This window comes from Alligator sinensis, unplaced genomic scaffold, assembly GCF_000455745.1.
Source record: "Alligator sinensis unplaced genomic scaffold, ASM45574v1 scaffold160_2, whole genome shotgun sequence".
In the NCBI taxonomy this organism is placed as follows: Eukaryota; Metazoa; Chordata; order Crocodylia; family Alligatoridae; genus Alligator; species Alligator sinensis.
In genome coordinates this window covers 3,519-28,212 of record NW_005842717.1, presented here as the reverse complement: position 1 = coordinate 28,212, position 24,694 = coordinate 3,519, and the positions used below count along the sequence as shown (strand labels likewise).

Sequence of the window (24,694 nt, the reverse complement as noted above, 5' to 3'; positions counted from 1 at the left end):
CCCGGACTGTCTGGGTAGCATGTGCGGCCCACAGAGGGGCACTGCCCCCCTTGCCCTGCCCTCAGCCCTGCTCCTGGGAGCGGGCAAAGAGAGCTAACTGAGGTTGGTGGGGGGGGTGGCATGGTGTGCTATGTGAGGCTGATGGCACCTGCGCGCCTATCCCTCTTCCACCCCTCCCCTCCTGGTAAGAAGCAAAGTATGGGAAGGGGCCAGGAGAGATGCTGCTGCTGCCCTGCAGGGTGCACTCTGTCCCTGTCCACCTGCCTGCCCATGCATACCCCCTATGGCCTAAGTACCTCTAGGGGTATGCGTACCCCCAGTTGACAACCCTGGTCTAACCCAAGGGTTTGCAACCATCTGGTCCTGCAGGCCAGATGAATGATGTAGGGATGGTCTGTGGGCCCAAGCCCCATGTGCCAGAATTGGGCCCTGGCACTGCCTCTTTACACCCCTGCATGCTGGGTTTGGTCCCTGGAGGAATGGCATTGCCCCCTCCCACTGGGATTGCTCCCCAGAGGCCTGGCACTGCCTGCTTCTGCCCTGGCATGGGTGACTGGTGCCTCCTGAGTCAGGAGGGGCACTTGCCCCATCAGTGACCAGTGGGGGGGTCCCCGTGTGACCAATCACACCAACCCGGAAGTGGCAGTGGTGCACTGCTTGCACTTCCAGGTGGGCATGATCGACCATGGGGGGGCCACAGGGATTGCTTCTGGTGCCCCCACTCCCCAGCCAGTGCTCCCAGGGGGGGAAGCAGCACTCTTGCCTGCCCCACCTGCCCAGGAATGCTGGCTCTCAGGGGGTGCACATGCATCACTACTGTGCCCTGGAGTGCTAGGATTGGATCCCTGGGGCCCAGTGCTGCCCCCATGCACCTGGATCCAGTGCCCAATCCAGCACACAGGGCCTCGGGCTCCCTATTGGGCCAGTGGGTGAGCACTGCCACTGCTTTCCTAACAAAGTTCAAGACTTGTGGGGAGCCCTGTGGGCCAGATGACATGCAGCAGTAGTATGAGGGTTGAGCACCCCTGTCTAACCAACCAGAGCTACTGTGGCTATCTTGAAATTAAAGAGGTTGTTACTTAGAGCAGCTTTGTAAATATGCACAGCATTGAGCTCAGTGTCAACAGCTAAGCCTGGGCATAGCTCTGACAGACGGCCAATATTTGAACACTAAAACCTTCTTCCAGGATAGGTTACATGGCAACAGTAACTCTTGAGACTTCCATAGGGAAATCTTTGAGGAAAAATATTATATATTCCTCTAGTTGAAGTTCTGTAGGTCCCTTACTTACACTTCTTTAAGAATGTTAGTTGAGAAGTCCTAGTTATCTCTTTACAAAGGCCACAAATAGGTGCATTGAAGTTCGAAGATAATAATGGCATGTTTTGAAGATGGTAGGATAGGTCAGCTTGTTAAAGATATGTTTCCATGCTTGAGGAAGGAAGAGGTGTCTAACAGCTACCAGGACACTTGGATATCCAATTTGTACTTTAGACCCTAAGTACCTTTGGAAACATGGCCCTTTTGTTCATATGTACCAGTAGGCCTGGTTTGGCCAACACAACTTGCATTTCCTGGTGATTGATGCAGGGACTGGAAAGTAGGCTTGGCTCTAAGCCAAGGCTGTTCTTGCAGTTCATAAAAACATATTTGAGCACAAATGAGCCTTGAGACAGGGACTTCCATAATATCATTAGTATAAAGTTGCTTTTCAAAATAGATGTGCATTTTATAGCAGAGGCATGGTGCTACTTGTCACATACATCACCAGAGCAAGGTTTGACCTGAGTGATAAAGGATTACTGTTCCTGTGTCACAACCAAATTAAAAGACATACAGTTGCCAAATTACATTCTCTCTTGCCACTTGATTAAATCCATCTTGTTAAAGCGTGGAGCAGGTGTTTGTATTTTTCTGATGAAGATCATTGCCAGCATCTTTATTAAGCATTGACTAAAGACAAATGAGGCAAGAGCTTTGCACTGATTGAAGGACTTGGAGTCAGGCCATCAAGTACTGAATGCACAAAAGGTAACACCCGGCCCATTAAGTAACGTTTTTAGATGCCTTGAAGTTTCCGATTACCTATTAGTAAAACAAGACCTACTACAGTTCAGCTGCTTGCTCAGTGTCCCAGGGGTGTTTGGAGAGTGCCAAAGGTTCTTGAGCAAAACTGCAGATCACTTCCTTCTGCCCAAGTCCTCTTTTGGATCCCTTTCTCTGCCGCACTAGCACTTGGCTGTTGAAGCTGGCAGGGTGCTGTCTTTTTGCCTTATCAAAAAAAGTGAAGAAAAGGATGGGATGCAGTATTTTCTGACAGCTTTGAGTGCAAGCTACTGTGTTTTTTGTACAGATGGTGCGCTCTCACAACTGCAGGCCTTTCCTTTCACCACAACAGTCTCTGCTTTCTTATGGATTTATCCCCAGGTGGAAACTCCAGTAGGTAAAAATAAATTGGCTTGTGTGAAGACTATAGGGTACTGTTTTAGAACTTTTAATATTGGTAAATAAGACAGCATTTGAAATATTGCAAGTAGATATTACAGGTCTGTTTTGTTTTGTTTTTTAATACACGTTGCTTCATTGCCTCTGTCAATGGCTAGGGATTGTGGTTTCCCTCCTGCAGAGATCCTCAGGCTGGATGCAATAGAGGATTTAATGACCTAAATGGTAGTTAACTTCTGGGTATCCCCATCCTTTGTAATTCAAAGCCCCCAACAAGCTCCACATATTGCCTGAGAAGAGTTGGGCACCTCAAGATGGAATCTAAACATTCAGTACACTAACAGGGATCAGTCTAAAGCTAATTGGAAATGCTGAGGACTGGGGCATGCCTGAAATCCTGCCCTTCTCTGTCCTAGAGAGCTCTTTAGTCTCCTGTGGTTCCATAGCTTAGAATCCTCTTCAAATGCTTCAACTTTCCCTTTAAAAACATGGTGAATGAGAGGGTGGGAAAACTATATATTTAGGAATCTGAGGGATTTGATGAAATAAAATTGATGGTGTGGTATGTGGTGCTGTAGACATGTTTGCAGCTCCACATACTGACTGCATGGTGGGGCTCCTCTGGGCATGCCCATGAAGTTTGGGTACCTCCAGAGTTAGGCATTAGCTTAATGAGGGCTTCACCAAAAGTTCTCACCTTTGGGTACAAACTTTCTTTTCAAGTCCATTTTTGGATCTGTCTTCTTTACCTGTAAGAACACTTGGCTCTTGTAAATATCACCTTGCAGGCTTCATTATTATGCAGATGAACCAAGCAAGAGCTCTATGCTAAGTGGAGCAGCAGAAAAAAAAATGTCTTCACTGAGGCGATGCAAACTGAAGTTAGTTACTCAGGTTTAAACCAGATGAGAATGAGACGTATCAGAGTTGAAGCAGAGGGTCATACTATAGCAGTGATCAACACAATTCTGTGGGTGTCAGTGGAAGGGTTATTAGGGTACTAGTTTGAGTGGGTCCCTACAGAAAGATTTGATCCTTCTAGATCTGACCTCATTTGACCAGTCCAACAGGAAACTGCAAAAGAGAGAATGAGAATGTGGCTAAGATAAGATACTAATGTAAAATTAGAACTTTGAAGCACTGTTTAGAAAAAGACATGATAGGATGAGCCTTCCTCACTGGTAATACAGGCAGTGGGCTGAGAGAGAGAGTAGTATAAGCCAAAACCGTGGTCAGACAGCAGTAGATGTTTACCTTCCTCCTCGTAACATTTGTCTCTGTTTGCTTCTCTGCTACAGCAAAGGCAGACTCCACGCCATAGTAACACCAAGGTAAATGCTCACATCTATGGGTCTTTCTTACTTTTTGTACTTAATAGAAGGGAAACACTGGGCTTGTCTGCATCAAACATTTACTGCAGTTGCCTAATTAGCTCTGCAGTAAACATCTCTGTGTTGACATGTGTGGCCCTATCAGGTTGTAGGAAACTAATATCCTGCCGCAGAGTTGTTCACAGCAATGTACGTGTAGATCCTGACTGGGCCGGCTGGGGCACAAAGGTGCTTCAGTGCAGGGCTGCCTGCTGACTAGCCCCATGCTGGAGTACCCTTGTTCTCTAGTCAGCCCCTCTGCAGCACACTGAGCTGGGTGGGAGCAGCCCCAGGCTGGCAGTCTAACCGCACCAGGCCCCCTGGCAGCCGGGGCTGTTCTGACTAGGCTCAACATGCTATGGTCCCAGGCACAGCACCGGGGAGTAATAAATTTGGCATGATATGTGCCAGCGTTTATTGCTGCCTACTAACAGCACGTGTGGCTGCTCCCCATGCTACTTTCTGATTTCTATTGCCCAAACCACAAAGTAAAGGTAGAGAGCCTATGGAGCTATAATATGAGATGTAAGCATATCCGTTAAGGTTCCTACAATAACGCAGCCATAAACTATTGAAAAGTTAAGATGGCATTTTGGGGTACAACCAGGGAAGGAGAAAACCAGGACATTCAAATACCTCTTTTGAGTTTTCTTTGAGAAATGTGGCTGCTTTTCTGTTTCTTCCCCACCAAGGAATTTTCTAGTATGCTGGTAGTTTTAGCCATAGGGCATTATTTATGCAGTTAGTTTCTTGACAGCAGTTTACAAGCTCCAACAGATCAGTAAGATACCACATTGTATTCTTCTTTTATTAAAAAAAGAGATGATTTATTAATGCAGATGGAACATTTACAATTCATAATGGATTAATAGCTTTAAATAAAATACTGCTTGTGTTTGGTATTTTTGCCCTCTGTCTGTATGTGTTCTTTCCGAAAGTCAATTCAATGAGATTCCCTGCTCTTACCACCATTCCCAGCTTCCTTCTCTGCTCAGTATAGTAGTCAATCTCACAAGTATGAGGTCTACTTAGTGGAAAACAGCTCTGCACAATTTGCAAGGCTGACGAGTTTATACTAATATTTGCCCACCCATAGCTTAAGTGCCTTACTAGAGTTCCACTTACCCCAAAAAATGAGGATGTAAGGCTTCTACCAAGCCTTGTTGTCCTTGGACTTCAAGTCAAGTGTAGGTCCACTAATCCCTCTCAATAAATTAAATGTCTTTTTTTTTTTTTTTCAAAAGAAAATCCCAGCATCAATTTTCTAGATATAGTGTTACACCAAGAGAGTCTTTTTAACACAGATAATCAGACTTCTATAAATAGTAAAGCTTTGAAAATAAATAACTATAATTTTAAACAGGTCAGAAGTGTAAAACTTAAAGCTGACACGCAAAATACTCCTGGAAAAAGTGTCCTCCAAAGGGAAGGAGGTACAAAATGCCAATTACTCTATATGTACCCCATGTGAGGACCGACACAGACTTTATCTGGAAACACTGGTGATGCATAGGGGGTGCATGTGCACCCCCTGGAAGTGCCAGCCACAAAACCCGAAGTGCCGGCAGAAGTGCATTTCCGATTTTGCTGCTGGTGGTTCTTTGCTTGGCAATTGGCTGCGGGGGACCCCTCCCCCTACTCCGTCAGCAATCTGGTGTCTCCCCAGACTCGGGATGCACTAGTAGTCCATGTGTGGAAAAATTAAAAGACCACTACACTAGTTACCTCTATTCTTGAGCTACTCTTACTGGAACAGGCCATGTCATAATGCTGGCTTTAGGGACATGGTTCCAATTCTTTAAAAAAAAAAAAAAAGAAAATAATTTCATCTAAAAGATTTAAGAAATGCTATAGGGCTACCTTAAATTCGATTGTCTGAAATGTAGTAAGTTTCCTACATTTAGACTTTACGCTGCAATATGAGAAGTTAAAAAACAAAATCTCTTACTGGTAAGGCCTGACTATACATTTGGTACACACACAAGCTTAACATTAAATAAACAGTGTACTATCCAGGCAAGTGGTTTTATGTACACACACAATCTAAATTCTTGAAGTACTAGAGACCTGCACATTCATTACAGGATCAATAAATCCTTAGAGATAAAATGTACTGAAAAGAAGATGAGCTCAGTTTTCCCCTCCAATTTTCCAAGTCAGAAGACAGTAGAAACAAGAACTCCACAACTAAAAAACTGGTAGTCAACTCCTTTTTCCTCCCTTGGAGGCTTTAAATTATAAAAAAAAAAAGGTCTTAATGGCAAAAGTTAACTTCCAAGTACACACTTGAAAGATACAGTAAATCATCAATATTTCTCAGTCCTTAAATAATTCCTAAATGCATAAACAATTAAAAAAAATGGTGAGTTAAGACACTGCAATGCTGTATTGCGTTCAAGCCAATTATAAAAGCCTGTCAAGGTCTTGATTAAAGCTGAAGTCACACACCAAAGATAGGTGGTCTGAAGGATAATTGAATGATGGCAGCCTGTTGGGTCCAATTTGTTCTTCAGTCAACAAGCTAAGGGCTGAGTTCACATTCAAGGTGTGCTGGGAATACCAGATATAATCCAGCGTGTGCCTGCACTCTCCAGAGGGCCGGATCTTCCACGTAGTGTAAGGCGGTTCGGACTGCCCATCGGCACTGAGGAGTTTGTAAGCACTGTTCAGGTTGAGGCTGGAGTTGGAGAACTCCTTGTACACTTCCTCAGTGGGCTCAGCATTGAAATCTCCACAGATTATTAAAGGTATCTCTGCTCCTTGGGTAATATTTTTGAGGTTCTGAAGAAGATCACAGCCTTGTGCAGATCGAAATCTCTCCCAACCAGTTCGAGCTTTCAAGTGGGTGACGGCAATGCAGAACAGCTTCTCAGTTTCGTTACATTTTAGTGTTTGAGCTATAGCCACTTGGTTGGTTTTTAGCTTCATTGCAGTTAGCCGAATATTAACACTGTTGATTAGTTCAAAACGGTCTTTCAGGAAAAACAAGGCGCAGCCATCTGGGCCATTGTTATGTTCAACATCTAAGCATGGGGACCAGGGTTTTGGGAAGAAAGTAGACTGGTAACCTAATCGGCTGAGGAGTGGTTGGAAAGTGTCAAAGTAGTGGTCCACTTCCTGCAGGCATAAGATATCTGGTTTGTAGGCAAGGATTTCCTCCAGAATGAGACATTTCCTCTCTTCCCAATTGAGAGCTTCCATGGGACACTGGATGAAGTTGTCCTTGCCCTCCCCAAGAGCTGTAATGAAAAGAGGTCATGAATATTAACTGCTTAAGTAAACCAACTTCTCCTTTCCCTCAACCTTTGTGGCTCTCCTTTCTAACAAACTTCTCCTTTCCCTCAGACCTGTGGAGACATAAGGCTCCCTTGAAGTACTGAACTTTCTATTCGAAGTTTTGTTCAAATCACAAACGGATGTTGGTGGATTGAAGCTGAATGCATGCGGTTTGTAAGGCTTGTTGACTGGGCATGATACCAAGAAGTTATTAACTTTATAGGATGCTCATATATAAGAGCTGTAGCATCACATTTCTACACCAGGGATATCTGTCTGCATTTCTGTTCCAAAATGTTCATGGTACCTCTCTTAGCCACACTGGCTAGAAATACAAATTCCCTTCATCCTACTTGTAAATCCCATTCTTCCTGAAATCAGGAAACGGATTAAGTGCTGCCCATTTTGTTCCAGTACCAATAATTATGATGGGCATCAACCCATTGTCTTTGCAACCATCTTTGCTCTGCCCATGAGAAATATGCATTCATGCTATATACATGGTGGCCTGGGTTGGTGCTTTTTTGGTTTTGGTTTTTTTTGAGTGACTTGCGATTTTGGATGCCCAACCCAAGACACTTGTATGGGCCCTGATTGTCAGAAGTGTGGCATGTCCAAACTAGAAAGTAGCAAGTAGAACTGGGCATCTCAAAGTCATCATCACGTTCAACGAATTTGCTAGTGCAATGCATGTCACTGCCAAATTCTCTCATCATTTTTTTTGTCAGCCTCTCCCATGCTATTGAATTGCCTCATCAGTTGGCAAGTGCTAAAGCAGAGAATCTAGTGTGACAACATTTGGAAGTCTCAATAAGATTAAAAAAAAAAAAAGAGCTCACCATGTGCAGTGGTGTACTGTGGGTCTCCAGTGCCCAGGGGCCAATGCTTTCATTTGTGCCCCCCCGTCCATGACTGATCACTGAGTGCAGGAGAGGGGGCAGACCCCTGGCAGCCAATTGCTGAACCCTGGAAATGCCAGCGGCGAAACTGGAAGTACCTCTGGGGGGGCCAAGTACCCTTAGAGGCATGCCCCCTCCTGTCCCCCTCATCGGTACACCACTAGCCATGTGCAGTCCAACCTTCCCCATTACCTGCAAAGGCTCAGACAAATGCCACTAACTCTTACAATAATTCCAAGCATTTAAAATTTGGCTTTTTAAGTGGGAATAAGACAAATGACAAGACTTTCACAAACCGTGAAGCAAATCTAATGAACATTTTATCAACTGCTACAGAACTGTAGTATGTGTCTTCACTAGGAACCTTCCAAAAAACAGGCCAGCCCCTCGACCATTCTTTTTTGCCAGTTGCTCAGGAAGTGATCATGGGAGTTTAATGGAAGTGCCTCGAACTCAGAAGGATAGGGAGACAGAGCAGTACCTTTAGGGTTACAACTGCAGGAATGAGGAATGGTGTGTGTTACATGGTTTTTGCTACCTTACTCCTCCCAGTCCCCTTTACAACTGTGTGGAAACACTACAGCTGCTAAATCCGTGTACACAGAATTTGTTTTCAACTGCTTATGGTTTTAAGAGGCTGCTTCAAAGCTGAGGTTCATTGGGGATTCGTACCTTGCGCAAGAATGTTCCACTGCATGACCCTAATGGGACGATGGCTGCTGATGGAATCCGTTCTCAGGTCCACAAAGTCTCTCTGGAGACGGGGAGGGCGCTTTTGAAGAATCACCTGGCATTCTTCAAGCAGCTCCTTAGGATCCAGCTGTTCCACGTCAGACTGTTCCAAATATTCCCGATGCTGGGAGACTGCACTGCTGCTTAGTGTCTTAGCAAGAGCGCTATACAGCCTGCTTGTACTGTTTCCCATGGAATGCACTGGAAAGGAAGAAGTCAAAGTTCAGCATCAAGTCTGATCAACTCCCCCTGCATCCCCTTTTCACGTCCAGGATTGAAAATTCCTCACAAAGACAGGGTAGACTATTGATTCTTTGGGTAGTAATACTGATATTTCTGGAATTAATCCTCATGTGTAGGGACATTTTAAAAGGCTGCAAAAAAGAAGTATAAGTCAGTAAGGACTGTTTCTCAAAATTGCATTGTACTTTGAAGAAATACGATATTAAGAAGGCAGGGAGAAGGAAGATGTCTTTTCAAAAAAATTAGTTGAAATTAATACCACTGTATTTAAGTTACAAATAAGTGCATTAGTGCCTTTTAAATGTTTTCTAGGTCTTTTACATCAGTTAGTCACACAGTTGGGTGTTGGCAGTGAGAGGTATTTTGGTAACTGGTCTACTCATTTCCAGGCTATTTACTCTTGGTTTGAAATCAGGAGGCTAGTAGACATAAGCAGCTTTCAAGGTTTCTCCCATTGTAGTGTTGTTCTTCCAAAAGCTTCTATCCTAACATTTTCTTTTTAGCTATTTGAGTTGAAAAACCTATTAATATAGTTCTGTTCAGCTTCCGTATCCATTTTCTTTGTTCAAAAGCCAGGTGTTTTATTCACATCTTATGGGTACCACATTCAAAATAATTCAGATTGACTACCTTGCACCAACTGCAGGGAAGGTGTGTGCGCAAGCCTATTGCGACTGTCCCAGCAATTAAGATCAGAAATATGCTTCCCACTGTGACCTTCACCTCAAATGGATAAGAGAGACAATAGATGAAATGATCAGAATTTACAGGAAGAACTATTAGCTATACAAGATGTGATAAGATTTGTGAAAGCCAAGGACTGCCATGGCTTGTAAAATACGATCACTGGAATTGAATCCTGCAGAAATTGGCCCAAGAGTGTTCAGAAGGGGTGGCAGGGGTGATACTCACTGGTTATGTTAGAAGCGATTTAAAACTAAGATTTCATCTGGGGGTGGAAGATATTCATAGACGTCCGCTATGGACATCTTTAAGGCATCAACATTTCTAGGTAATTTTTAAGGTATCAACATTTCTTTCTATTCCAAATTGAAACAGAACCAAAACATTTTTTGCAAAAAAGTAAGTTTGGGCAAAATGTCTGCTGAAGATCCAAACCAGAGCTTGTCAACTGGGTGTGATCTGGGTGTTCAGAGTTCTCAGAGCGCCCCAAGGGATGACAAGGTCCAATGGTTACAAACTCCTTCAAGACTGTTTTAGGCTGGACATAAGAAAAAACTTCTTCACTGTCTGAGCCCCCAAGGCCTGGAATAGACTCCCTCCACAGGTGGTGCAAGCCTCCCTGCCTGCCATCTGACACCTCCAGGGAAGGAATTCTACCTGATCAACACATCAAAGAGCTACTCAACGCAGCTCACAAAGACACTCTCATGAACCCAGAGTGTCACTAGATCTAGAACAGTTCTGTTAGCATATAAAGAGCCTTCTTGGTCCCTAGTGTGCTCAGTACACCTAATAACAGAAACAAATCCAAAGTACAATAAACACTATCACTAGATCTAGAACAGTTCTGTTAGCATATAAAGAGCCTTCTTGGTCCCTAGTGTGCTCAGTACACCTAATAACAGAAACAAATCCAAAGTACAATAAACACTATCAATTTAACTTGCACAGGAATTGTTGAGGGAGACTTTATGCTAAAAGATGGTAGAAGTACATGAAATTTAACTCTAGAAGTAGTGGGAAAAATATCTCCCTTACGTGACTCTATTGGTAACATGATTTTGCATATTGTAAAATTGCCCTCAGTCTTATTATAATATATAATATGCAGTTGTTTAAGCAAATGGCTTACTTCATCCTAAAGAGGCAAAGGAATGGAGGCCATGAAGAGACATAGCACTCATACTTTGGCAGCGCATAAGCCAATCAATTTAACAAGAAGTTTTCCATTTAAAAACAAAACAAAGAAAACCCAAACTGATTAATAGCATCTTCCTAACCCCTAATATATGCCAACATGGAACTAAACTGTGTACTCATAAGACAATTGTCTGTCATATTGCACTTATTTTACATTGAACCTTCTACACCTGCCAAGTTTACGTAATGATATTGTGCAACACATGAAAGAAACTGGAAAAGTAAATGTAAAAAAGTGACTGGCCAAAGAGAAGACACTCTCATGGACCCAGAGGGACAGACTTCCATCTTCAGCTCCCTCTGTGCTAAAATGAAGTTTATTTCCTACCTATGGGGACTTTTTACCATCTTGAACCATCTATACTTTTCCCAGAGCCTGATGAAGGGACTTTGATCCCAAAAGCTTGCAGAAAAGGACAATTTTCTTGCCATTTTCCAGTTGGTCTAATAAAAGGTATCATTTTGGAACCAAGAGTTCTAGTTTTTTGTATAGCACCTACTCTGGACTCTTTTAAGAAACGTTTGGACACATATCTTGCTGGGATCCTTTGACCCTAGCCGACTTCCTTCCCTTGGGGCAGGGGGCTACACTCGATGATCTTCCACCTGATCCCTTCCAGCCCTAATGTCTATGAAAGCTATGACTTCTTATGACAGTGAGAGTACCTAACACTACAGTTCAGTAACTAGGACACTGACCTCTGGGATGGGGAGACCTGGGTTCAAGCCCTGAATCAGAATAGTCTTATTCATCCCCAGTCAGTCTAATTAATTCTAATTCTACTACAAATCAGGGCATCCAATACCCTACCCAATAAGCTGTAGTAAGAGAGATGCTTTATATGGCCACAAAGCCTTGGACTTTAAAACCCTTCCAGATGAAAATTTCCTCAAAATAACTAAGATACATTCTCAAAAAGCCTTCCGATTACCTCTGATCACCACACTATTGCCTTTTCATTGTAACATGTCATGCAAAAGTCTCTCCCTATATCAGAAAAAAATGTGCGCCAGGGAAAGGATAGTTTCAGATTTCAAATTATTCAAAAATCTATCCAACACATTTTTCTGGCTGAAAAAGCACCAACCCTGATGCATTCCAGGAGTTCCTATTTAAACTAGAGATATTTCATATGGAATTTCTTCCGGTTGCCCAGGTCTCCTGTGTTTTGCTTTCCATCAAGTCCCACTTAAAGAAGAGATGTGAGCTTTCTGAAAGCTGTAACTGAGTGAAAGTTTCAAATGTGAGTTTAGCCAGTGATTCTGTATATTGCACAATCTCTCTCTGCAATTAGATTCAAGCAGTACTGCAGAAACGAGAACTCATAACTCCTCATATCTTCTGAGAAGAGATGAATCTTAAATAATCCTTTTCCTAAATCTGCAGGATTCATATCTCCTACATATGTATTTTTTAGAGACTACTGACACTAGCTTTTCTAGAATTAAAAAGTGGCACTTCCTTGCCACCTATGTATGTTCTTAGTTTGTAATGAAAAAGATACTTTTCATTTAGCTGTTGATATTGTGCCCTTTAATTTTAACTCTGCAGCCATGATGGTGGTGGAATGGAGAAGGCCAAAGTTTTCTAAGCAACATATGGATAAATTTGGAGTCTGTACCTTTGTTCCTAGACCTGATGCAATTGGGAAGCCACCAAAAATAGTACTGTATTCATACATTTTAATGCTAAACCTCTACAAGCAGCTTTGAAGAATACAGCTCATGCACTAAGATTCTTTTCAATAATATTTCATACTAGAACTAAACCTACTGAGTCCATAAAACAAAAACTCCTCCCTCCTCTACACAAAGTACCAATCCACCACTGCCATCTGCAGGGAAGTCTGATATGAGACAGGAGTTGTACATGCCCCAAAAGGCCTCATTATTTTCTGCTCATTACCTTCCATCTCCCCCGAGGCTCCACAGCATGAGTGTGAAAGTTTTCATTTCTGTTTTCAGAACTAAAGCAGGTGAGATTAGCTGCTACTGGGACAGAAACAAAGGAATCCCAACTATAATTGGGATCTGTTATGCCAGGAGGCAAAACAGTCCTTGATTTTCTAAGCAAACAGGACAGATGGGGAGCAGGACATGAAGCAACTTATCCAATCAAGGTCATGCTGGCCATCAGTAGCAGAATCAGAACTAGAATTTATTCATCCCAATGTGATGGCCTGTGCTCTAGCCTCTCCGCCATGCTGCCTCTCTGAAGTGACCCAACTAAAGTAACTAAATCCTGTTCCTACTTATTTGCTTGCTACTAAGAATGGCTGATCTCTGCAGGTTAGACAGCTACAGTGTCTCCAAAATATCACAGGGACTAATTTTGACTGAGGGAGGAAAGGGGAAAGAAAGTCTGATCAAAAATCAGCAGAGTACGACATTCCTCCCTCCCCTCCCGGCATTAAATCACAGGTCATGGTAGAAATCCACTGAATTGATTTCTAGGGAATAAGGACAGAAGGCAAAGTTCAGTCAGTGCTCATTTACCTCATCTGTACATCATTTAACCGAGATGGCATTCATTGTGCAACTACCGCATGCCTACTTGGATGCTCTCTATCTGTGGGCTTCCTGCCTAGAGACCAGCCTGGGTAAATAAGCAATCCTGCTCATCAATTAGTGCCTAAGCTTAGACTCAAACCTGCTCCTAAGGGGCCAGATTTTCACAAGTGTTGAGCTAGATGTTCCCACTGACTCGCTCTCTTCCTCCTCTTCCATCTTGCCTCAGGAGGAAGATCTCTTCCCTTGGATTCTTTTCTTCAAAGTCTTTTTTTACTCCATCCTGCTCTCATCTCCCTTCGCAACTCCAACCTTTAACAAAACCTCTCCAAACTGCTCCCCAGCCACCCTCCAGCCCCAGTGATTCACCCTATTCACCAGTGCTCCCCCATCCTTAGTAACCCCTTGTTCTTGCAGGCAGCCGTTTCATCTGCTTCCTACACAACGATCTGTGTTCCCTGTACTTCTTTTCTGCTTATCTCCGATGAAACCCTACAACTCTGCCCTTCATGCCCCCTTTTCTGAGTGGCCCCAGAAGTCCCCCTCTCTGGGTCTGGCTGTGCCCTGTTCAAGACCAAAGGGCAGAGGAGTCTGCAGCTGTAGTAGAAGAAGCAGCTCTCACTGAACCCAGGTGGCAGGAGGCTGGGGTGGTTGGGCAGGGAGCTGCCATCTCTACTGGTTCTGGATAGCGACAGGCCCGAGTCAAAAGAGTCCACAACATCAAGTCCTCTGACACTGTAAAGCCTCACACAACCATATTTTCAAGTGTCAATGAACACCTCAAAGGATGCCCAATTATACTGGGCATCTCCCAGCATCTGGTGTCTATCTAGGCAAAGTTAATCATGTGATTGTCACCCTCAGCTTTCTCTCTCACTTCTATCATAAGGTCAACTTGAAAACATTCAGCTTGCCAACCTGGAAATGACACTGTGGTCATTTAAAGCCCAATGCACATTTTGATGCGATCCACTCCACAGTTCCCTAGGCTCCCTTTGGGGGCCCTGCAGAACATCCCAAGCAACTTATTTGGCTGGAGCTATTTATTCAATCTCTTTCCAATTTGTCAGAAAAAGATCAGGTTGGGGCTTATTTGACAGGAGCCCTCCCTGACTTTGCTCCTATTAGGTTTTCCAGAAGGATTACTTCCTTAGCAGCGAGAACAACTAGAACAGGGGTTGAAAGTAAATAATGCCTTTGTTCTAGGCAGTAACTACGTATGAAATGACATTTTATTGCATAAGCAGCAAACCTGTTGTGTAAATCAGTCACGCCTGCTGACCTACAACTGTAATCACCAGTCAGACATGCTGACCTGCTAACTTTATGCTCATAGTTTGGGAAAGCTCAACCAGCCAAGGCTGATGGAAAAGAAAGCAGCTAAGATTTTAATAGGTGTACCCATGCAAGCCTGTTAAAGAGAGACAAGGACACTGCAAGAATATTGTATTTTTTCCCCCAGAGAACTAAACAACACGTGAAGCATGGCAAGGATCAAAGATTGACTTAACAAAGCCTGGGTTCAGCGGGTAAGGCTGGCAGCAAGAGAGGGTTAAGGATACTTACATCTTTTATTTGAGCTTATTAGATATGGAAAGAGAGACAAACAAAGAAATTCCCTTCCCTTATCTGGATGAGTTTTCAGAACAAAAACAGCACATTCAGTTTCCTGCGTTGCTCCTCAGTAAAAAAAAGATTATTTTTCATTTAGAAGAGCAAATGGTATGTTTACCATTTCCTACTGGTGCCTCAGCATGGTTTCCAGAATAACTGTCACTGGTTTGGGTCCCAGTACTATTTTTTGTGCTGCAGTAGGTCTAGTGGAAGGCAGTAAATTCTTGCTGGATTAGGGAATATTATTTATTTATTGACATTTTGGTGTGAATTTCAAGTCAAGCCTTGGTTATTCAAGTGTGTTCATACTATCTGGATATTTTTAAAATAGTGTATTTTCTCCCCTATTTGTACCTTTCCTCTACATTTGATCTCATTTAGTTCTATCCCTTGCATAATGAAATACTGCATAAGTGAAACAAATACCTTAAAACAAAGTATTTCACTCTTCTCCTTGACTATACGGCACAAAAGGAAACAAGTAGTAGTACTTTTACCATTCAAGGAAAATGATATATATTTCTAATCTGTGGAAAGTGGGGTCCAAAGTGATTCTTGAAAGAATGGGCTCCCCTCCCCCTTATTTTGCTCTCCAATTATGACAAATACACATACTGTATTTTTTAAAAATAAATTTGTTAGTAGTATAACTAGAACAACTGGTTTGGCACTTAATTCGTTCTTGTGGGCCTAAGGGCCCTAAATAACTGTTAAAATTAAAAACATTCAGTTTAAAGACTTACTTTAGCTATTAATTAATATACATTTCTGATAAAATGAGAGAGAGGCCATCTTACATTTGTTAAATGACTAGCTAACATTTACATACCACGTACACAGAGAAGCTTCTAAATAGTTTTACCAAGAGTGGAGCCGTTTAAGCTAAGCGTAGGTTTAGTAACATTCCCACAACATCCCAAAGTGGCAAACAATCGTAGTTATCTTGCATACACACCTGATAAACTGCAAGAACGCACCAGAGTGAATACAGTGAACAGTCTAATGGTGAAGTGCACAGAAACATAAGCTTCAACGTCACATGAACGTCCTTTACGGCACAAGCTGGCCAAGTAGTGACATCTAATGGGCACTTGCAGAACTGTTTCAAACATACAATCAAGGCCTGGAATATTTTTGGAAAACTGGTTTAAAGGGGAATCCTTTCTAGATCACTTTGTTTGGCTGCTATGATGAGCAATGTGTTAAGTCTACAAGGAGTTCTTGGATGGGATTTGTTATGCATGCTTATCAATATGTGGGTTATCTGGACATATTTGGTATCAAAAAGGCGAGCAAGCTGCCTGAGCATTTGGCTGATGTTCAAAGACTGTCAAAAGTACTCTGTATTCCACTAGCAATGACTATCAACACAATGTCATTATAAGCTCAGTGTATTTATTCACAACTTAGAGAAATTTTGGGACTGAAAAGTTTTTTCGTCCTTTTGGAGTTTAAAAGTGTTTCTTTTTGTGTTCTGGTCGAAACCTCCAGCTGTTTTTTAAACACTATTTATGTACCAAGCGCTTGCTAGTTTGAACCACAGCATTAACAAATGGAATTGGTCTAGAATACATGACAAAGACTGTTTTTGTCTAGGGTAACAAATGAACAAGTCTAAAAATACAAAAAATGCACTGTATGCTGCATAAGCCCTGCAGTGTCTTTGGCCCCTAGAAACAGTATCGCTTGTCAGGTGCACAGAGCTAATCTCACTTTCCCAGCATATTTAAATTCAGTATTTCAGACTTGTACATATGTTGGATAATGCCCAATGCTTTAGGCAGTAAGCAGTAAGAATATTTTGCAGCAGGAGCTAAAGTTAGAAGCAGGATTATAGTTCTCCTGTTTATGCCTCTGCTGCTTTTATGCTACAATAGGAAGAAATCTGCTAAGCCCTCAGGCTGCTTAAAAACAAGACACCTGTATTCAGAAACAGTAGTCCTCTCCCAGAAGCAGCAGAAGCAGCAGCCCAAAGCTAGTCAGTACTGTGCAGTCTTGTCAAGTTTTCACTTGTTCTTGAGACACTGAAACACCAAGAAACACTGCTTATTTTTTTTAGAAGCAGGCACTGTAGCTTAACTGGCCTCAAAAATAGTCAGGGCAAGTCTCTGACTTTTCTACTATCATGTGGAGAATGGGCAAATGAAAGGAAGGCATGTATCAGCTACAGTTAGGGATGGTTTCAGGCCATCCTGAACTGGGCAAGCGATTCAATCCAATGAAGGTAATAGGGCTTTTGGTATTCCCAGAGACCCCTGGCATTTTTCTCAGTGCATGCACAGGTATGTTAGTACCACATAATGGATCTAAGGTTTACTCCAAATATCATGCTGTGATCCATGAGTTACAAGCTCCTTTCTTCTAGGCCAGTGACAGAGTTATCCTCGCTGTAAATCCTATATCTCATGAATGCTATTATAGTACCACGTGGGACCCTGTGCAGGCTGCATTTTGATTAACACTGACACAAAAGTGAAAGCCCCTGCACTGATCTTTGCCCTGTCCAAAAGTAGATTAAGGCTAGAGAACAAGAAAAATTCCACACATGAGCAATCAAACCTTTCACTCTGAAACAGAGGTCCTGGATGGCTTTTCATGTGGCATTTTTGGATCACGCAGTTGAGATGGCTGATGTAAACTTTAAGAGTTTTGGGAAAGAGCTTTGCTTCTACTGTTAAATACATCCTTAGCATAACTAGACTGGCCCCTCATCCAGAAGGAACAGAAAGGAAGATCCTTACTGAGCTTTTCCTGCTACTCACCTCCAGTGGGCATCAATAATGCACACTCCATCCCAACCCGAAAGATACTGGAGATAAGCTTGTAGTCTTTGCCTCTGCTATCCAACCTCCCCCACATTTCTGTTAGTGAAACTCACTGGAGAATCCCTATTGCTATTAGAAGCATTCCTTCCATGGTTGAGTTAGCAAAGCTCCATGCTATTTTGTCTCCTGCTCAGATTTCCACAGGGATCACGACCCTCATAGATTCACAGAAGTTAGGAGCTAGAAGGGACCTCACAAGATTATCAGGTTCAGCCCCCTGCTCCAAGGCAGGAAAGATTGCTGAGGTCGGATGACTCCAGTGAGGTGTGTGTCTTTTCTCAGCAGAGAATGATGTTAGAGAGAGCTGTACCGCACACTACATCCCATATCCATGCAAAGTGCTTTTTGTGGAGATCTGGGTGGCCTGGACTGGCACTATGCCAGAGGCAAAATGCTCCTCCATTTCTGCAGCTTATCTCATGGGGGATGAACAGGGCTCAGCTTAGCCTCCCTGAAGGTTACACTGAAGAGATGTAGGGAATTATTCTGTTTAACAAAGTTACTACTGTGAACTGCTGCTGATTATTCCCTCTCCTACCTAAAGACAGGAGTAAACCGTCAGGAAGTGAACATGAAAACAAGGGGCAGGAAGCTCATAGTGAGAACAACTTACAATAGATAAAGCTGGAAACTGCATATCTGCAGGCTCTAAGCATCAAGGTAACCTCAGCTTCTTGTTAGAGGGGGAAAAGATCTGTATGATCACAGATACCATCCGCTTCTGAGGATAGCACATCATTAAGGGGAACTTCCCAGGCTTAAATAGATTCTGTACTTCATTTGATCCCAGAGAATCCTTCATTTATAGGATTGGTGGCCCTTCAGGCTTACCCATAATGCCTCAGCATTTTGCCAACAAAGAAGAGAGGCCAACTGGACATAAGAAAGCTGAAGGGAGCAGGAAAGTTTCTATAGGAGACTCTGGAGGCTGGCAGAGAAAGCAAGTTGGTTCAAGGGTACCGGAAACAGGGGGTTTCCTATATGACACTCTGGAGCACTCAGTTAAGTTGTCCGAGAGCAGATGACATAGGGAATAGACAGGCTCTTGCAAAAGTCTGAGAAAGGGATAGCTGAAGTGTTGCGTACCATTTTTCCATCTGCATCTAGAGTTGCGAGGGAGCAGTGACACAACAGCAGCATACACCCTTACTTTCAGCACTGACAAGTTGCTCTATTTGCTGTTCTCACAGTGCCAAAGGTGTGCACAGTGTCAAGGCAAGTACAAGGTTGCTGCCTTGAAGAGCTTACAGTTCAGGTGAACTCACTGGCAGCCTGTAGTAGAGAGTTTATCAGCTGCCCCTTTGACTGAATTCTCAGAACTTGGCAGTACCACAATGTGCTGACCAGACACAAATTACAACTGAGCTTGCAATTTAGAGGTAGGCTGGAGAGCATGGGAGTGACATTCTTCAGGTAATGTTGCAACAAGGGATGTCAACTCTGCAGATCCGTCTCATGACTGTGTGTGTTGTTAATAAAAACAGAACACACCACCCTTTCTTCAGACCAGCTAAGTAAGTAGGGGTGGTAGAAGAATCTGGACCAAGGGGTAGAGTCCAAGGCTGTACATAGCCCTTGATATTATGAGAAGCTGTATGCACAGACACACCGTTCATAGGTCTTGTTAACCGTTTGGTTTCAACCATGCCTTAAAAGACAAATATTGCCAGGTGTAGATTTTATACATCTATATAGGCTACTTCTTGAGCTATGGCTTCTGACTTTTGAATAGAGGAATTGACACACTGTTCCTCCCGCCCTGCAACAGGGAAAACCAGACTTGGAACCGACAGGCCTTGCTTTATTCACTGCAGATATTTTATGGTCCATAGGGAGGCAAAAGGTTCCATGGGCAGGAGCTACATCTTGCATAAATGGCTTCCTTGGTCCAAGAGAGCACATATAGAGTGGAATGCATGTTGCTCCCGTCCGTAGTGTATGAGAAGCAGTAGCATTAGATAATCAGATCATACTGCGTATGTCGAGCCAACATCAGGGTTTTAGCGTGGGACTTTCAGAATTAAGAGCATGGACCTTTTCCACATCAATATGAGTTTTACAAAGGGACTAAATATTGCAGGGGTTAGGGTTGCAACTCACATCGTTTAGAGGCCCGGCTCCCAAGTGGAATCTGTAATCCTAGGGTGCCCATGCTCTTTCTGTAATGCATTGGGAGAGGTAGGTGCCTCAGAGCTGGATTCAAAACAGCCAGAACACTGCACGGGGAGCTTCCTAAACAAGCCAATGTGAAATGCTGAACAAAGAGGGTGTATTTAAGCTCTTAGTAGCTTAGGGGCCTAACTCTAGGCAACAAGATAGCATCTACATCAGGTTAGGATTCACAGCCCCAAGGTCTCTCCTAGGCTACAACATGACTTTCCAGAATGGAGCAGAGGACACCTCTTTTAAGATGGCAGAGAAGCCAGTAGCTTGGGCCCACTGTTAGACTGTGGGAGACCTGGGTTCAATTCCCTTCTCAGCCTCAGGGAGATAGCTTATGGAACCAGGGTATCCCCTGTCCCAGGTGAATGCATTAACCACTGGACTAGACACTCATTCTCCTTCTGTGAATTCTCTCTCTTTGGCCTAATGAATCTTGATTTCCTGCGCCACTTTTTGCACAATGATCCAGTGGTCCTACATAGTGCACTCCCACCCAACCTAGCCTAAAGCCTAGCGACAAGGGTATTCTTCTGGGAGATGCAAGTTTGTGCTTGAACTGCCTCAGCCCAAGGTCTCCCAGAACCTGAATAATCACCCTAGCAACTGAGCCGTTGCAGCAGGGAAAGCAGCAGCACCATCACCACCTCCTCCACCAGCTGTATTCTTGAATGAAAGGAGCTATGGCCACTGCTTGTTTGGAGCTCAATATGATGCACGTTAGGCCTGCCCAGAGCACACGAACCTAGATTGGGTCCTTTAAAAGAAATAGGCCCTAGATACCAGATTAGAGCAGAGTTGTCCAAAACTGTCAAGGTAGTGGCAGTTCTGGGAACATGCAGGGGCAGAACTTTACAGCTAGGTACAGACATTTAAAAAGCCTGAGGCAGAATCAATCTAAGTTACGCAGTTTTCTGTACGTGGTTTAGTTTAGAACTGCAGCGAACAAAACACGCATTTGCCCTTTGGTTGCGGGAGGAGAGGGGAGTGCAAATCTTAGATTGGGTTCTGCCATTTTTAAGCCAGTCTGTATGAGCCAAACTTATGTTCTGTTATGAGCATAGACAGATTTCTGATCACTCATACCAAAAGTGCAACATCTGTACCTCGCCCAAAAGGCGCACTGACTATTTTATAAGACCAGGAACAGGCCATCATGCAGGAGACAACGCTTTGAAAAGATTCCTAGCATTAGTCACTGAGCAACAATTTAATTTTTTCTTTACATCACAATTTGACAGTACCATAGAACAGTAAACAAGCAAAGATGATAAAGTATATACTTGACATGAATCATATTTGGGATGCAGACCTTTTCTGTAGCTGATTTAGCCAAAGGTGGGAGGAGTTGAACTGACAGGCCCAAATCAATTCTCTGGAAATGAGACTTAAGTATCTGAGTCATTCAGGCCCTTCTGAAGAATTGTAGGACTGACTAAACATTAGACTTCCTGCTTCCAAGTAAAGTCTAACTCAGCCACCTCATATAGTTCTGCCTGGCAAGCAATGCTGATGGAAGAATTGCTCATCACAGAAATGTTTCTCCAAGATGAGCAGATTGCTCAACGGTACCTTTGGCAAATTACAGCAATTTGCCTTATTTCATCCTCAGCTACTGCTTGTTCATACATAGTACACAAAGTCATTTCCTTAAAATAAAGAAACTGATTTAATTACTTGCGCACACCTTGGGCTTTAAATTTGCACAGAAAGCTCATTATACAGGAACAATTACATAAGTTATTATAGATAATTTGGAGATAAGAAAAACAGATGTTTCTATTTTCAATTAAAAACACAGTCCTTAGTGGTCTGTTTAATTAAAGCAAGTGTTTCTTTAATCTCAGAATAGTAATTCACACTAGAAAGCTTTATTTTTCCGACAGACATCCAGCTCTCTGCAGTCTCTCTCCACCCCCACCCTCCCAGAAACTGGCTACTGCTATGTTCTTTCCACCTACATCCAGTCTGTGCCTGCATGCTGTACAAATGACAAATTTGGGCAAGCCTATTAAAAACAGGAACTGCATGACTACCTTCTGTGGAGAGTATCTGAAGTACTCACAAAACCCCCAGTGAGTCATTGAAGACAAATTACAAGCAATACAGTGAAAGTCTTCCCATCTATATATCAGAGGTGCTCAACCCCCAGCTTGTGCATCAAATCTGGCCCCTGGAGCCCTGGCATCCAGACCATGCAGCTCCTTACAGGTCAGGTTGGCAGTGGGGGAGTCCTGGGTGATTAACACTGCCAGTCCTCCCCCACTACCAAATTTCTAAGCACAGCACTTGCTGAATCCGGTGGGGCCCTGACCAGGTCCGGCTATGGCATGACTCATCCAGCCCACGGGACATAAAGGTTGGGCACCACTGATCTACATCAGTGCCTTATCTAACTTCCTGCTTTCAGTAACGAATGGAAATTGAAATAGTAAAAGCTAATGGGGTCACGCTGGCACAAAGAAGAAAACTGCAGCCCAAGCCTCCTGCAAGAGTGTACTGCACTCCATTTCAGAACGGTTACCACACATGTTGCCCTGAAAAGGTGGAGCAAATGGGCAGTTTCAGTAACTGATCTAGGAAGAATCAAACATCTAGAAAGACTCAAGGTACAAGATTCATACCTACATCTGGATTTCCCAAAAGTCTTGGGTGGAATATGCAAATACTGTTTTCCTGGATCATGACAACTCTAAACACACTTGTTATTCTGGATGCAACAGCTTCCTTCCTGGTTTAGCCTCTCTTCCTCAGGTTTCTCATAACTGCCACTACTGAAGCCAGGGTACTTCAATACTACCCTACAAGAATGAACAGACTGCTGTGCTGTGTACTACATAGTATGGGGAGCTATATTGGCCACAGAAACTCCAGGACCCACAATAAGCATGTCAGCTTCCGCTTTCAGCGTAGACCCTGGGGAATCCCAATGTCTTAGTAAGTACCATTGAAGTTAACTTTTCTTCTAAATAAAAAGGGCCTACAAATGCATTCCTCAGCCCTGGCAGGGTGTTCCAAAAATCAATGCTTGTATTTGAAAAAATCGAGACAGAAGGGTAGAAATGGAGTTATTCCTACACAGGGTCAGCTGCTTAGATCTTCACTGCAATTATACAGGAGTAGACTACTTGTTTCTTTTCTAGAATTCTAGTTAGAGTAGTGCTGGTTCCTGGAGGGCAAAATAAGCTTCTATAAATAAAATCTTAATCTCCCTAGATGACTCTGAAGACCAGAGATCTGCAACATTAGAAGATACTGGCAGGAAATCTGACTTGGTGTAAGGGTCAGCTGCTTAGATCTTCACTGCAATTATACAGGAGTAGACTACTTGTTTCTTTTCTAGAATTCTAGTTAGAGTAGTGCTGGTTCCTGGAGGGCAAAATAAGCTTCTATAAATAAAATCTTAATCTCCCTAGATGACTCTGAAGACCAGAGATCTGCAACATTAGAAGATACTGGCAGGGAATCTGACTTGGTGTCAAGCAGGAAACAAGAGAAATAAAATCCCTCCTCCTGTTGCCCCATCTTACTCCCCAGCTCTTTAAAAAGCTATCCGTGTTTACATGAGAGACGGAAACACCAGTTTCATCCTGGAAGCCAGCACCTAAACCACAACCAGATTGAAAGGGTGCAAGAGGAGATGGAAGTGAAAACAAGTCGCAAATGATTCAGATGCAGGTTGAGCCTGGCCAACCCATCCTGTACCCTCAGTCCAAACTAATTCCTAAAAATACACAGGAAAGTGAACTGAAGACTCTTTAAGGGTTTTTGTGTCATGTACAGAAGTCCAGCATGGTCCAGCAAAATTACCTCAGCAGTAGTAATATCTGCCAAGTGTCATCACCATCTAAGAAAATGCCCCAATCCTGGAACTGGTTTCATTAGCAGGTGCACAGCTCAGCCTGCTTGGTCACATTACAGAATGGGGGCCCAAGAAACTGATCCAATTCCCACTGAAGCCACTGGAAAGCCTCACTGATTGCATCAGTAGCTGGATCAGTCCCTGAAAGGAAACATTCAGCATTCCCCAAAAAACTGTTAGGCCTGTCAGCCACCAGCCTTACAGTACAACTACTGAATGAGGGTAACACAATTTAAGTTCTACTTTATATCAGTGCAGTACATTTATATTAGGGACTTGTGCTGCTGTGGCTTTAAATTATTCTAGAAGAGATTTCCTTCATAACCCACCCCTTCTGAAATACCCGTCTATATAAAATGTGTTGATTATGAAAAAGAAAGATGATGCTAGAATGATTCAATTTAAAATCTCATTCAGTTAAGAAAATTCAGTTAGGGTATTCTGAAGTCTTCTTCCCTTACGTCACTTGTGCAGAAGAGTTAAGGACTGTGTGTTCTCAGGCCTGGTATTCCTACCCCATGTAATGCAATACCCAGACAAAGTAGGTGAGGACATCCCAAGATACTTTAACCCCAAGCATCCTCACTTTTAAGTCTGACTCAGGCTTGAAAAAGCAGTATTGGCTTTCACAACAAGAAAAACAGCGTTCCAGAAAAACTAAGAAATCAAAAACTTTCTGTTTTAAAAATCCCCTCCCCAAATCAGAATGACATCATTACCAATATTAATGTTACAATTATGCTATCACTCATCATATCAGCAGTGGAGGTTTTGATACAAACTGAAAGAACTGTTGGCTGCAACTGCATAGGAAACAGATGTGGCAACACCCTGTCCCCACCCCACATGGGAGCCAGATGTGGCAACTCGGTTAC

The 24,694-nt window shown here is 43.1% G+C and overlaps 1 protein-coding gene across 2 annotated transcripts; it reads right to left on the bottom strand.

Moving 5' to 3' along the window:
• Positions 1-4,618: 4,618 nt before the first annotated feature.
• NOCT (nocturnin) lies at positions 4,619-16,203 on the bottom strand. 2 transcript variants are annotated; one of them, XM_025216255.1, is made up of 3 exons: positions 15,928-16,203; positions 8,664-8,924; positions 4,619-7,055 (listed from the first exon to the last, which is right to left on the bottom strand). In XM_025216255.1, the coding sequence occupies exons 1-3, from the start codon at positions 16,082-16,084 to the stop codon at positions 6,220-6,222; spliced, it is 1,254 nt and encodes a 417-aa protein (XP_025072040.1). In that variant the 5' UTR covers positions 16,085-16,203; the 3' UTR covers positions 4,619-6,219. The 2 variants fall into 2 exon arrangements, with proteins under 2 accessions (XP_025072040.1, XP_025072041.1); XM_025216256.1 differs by having other exon boundaries at positions 8,664-9,097; positions 15,928-16,009.
• Positions 16,204-24,694: the final 8,491 nt, after the last annotated feature.

Bases quoted from the DNA above. Each gene is read 5' to 3' on its own strand.
- NOCT (XM_025216255.1), bottom strand. From the start codon at position 16,084: ATGTTTGAAACAGTTCTGCAAGTGCCCATTAGATGTCACTACTTGGCC. The intron at 8,925-15,927 runs GTGTGTATGCAA...CTTCCTTTCCAG, and splicing joins GCGTTCTTGCAGTTTATCAG to TGCATTCCATGGGAAACAGT. The intron at 7,056-8,663 runs GTACGAATCCCC...TTTTCATTACAG, and splicing joins GTGGAACATTCTTGCGCAAG to CTCTTGGGGAGGGCAAGGAC.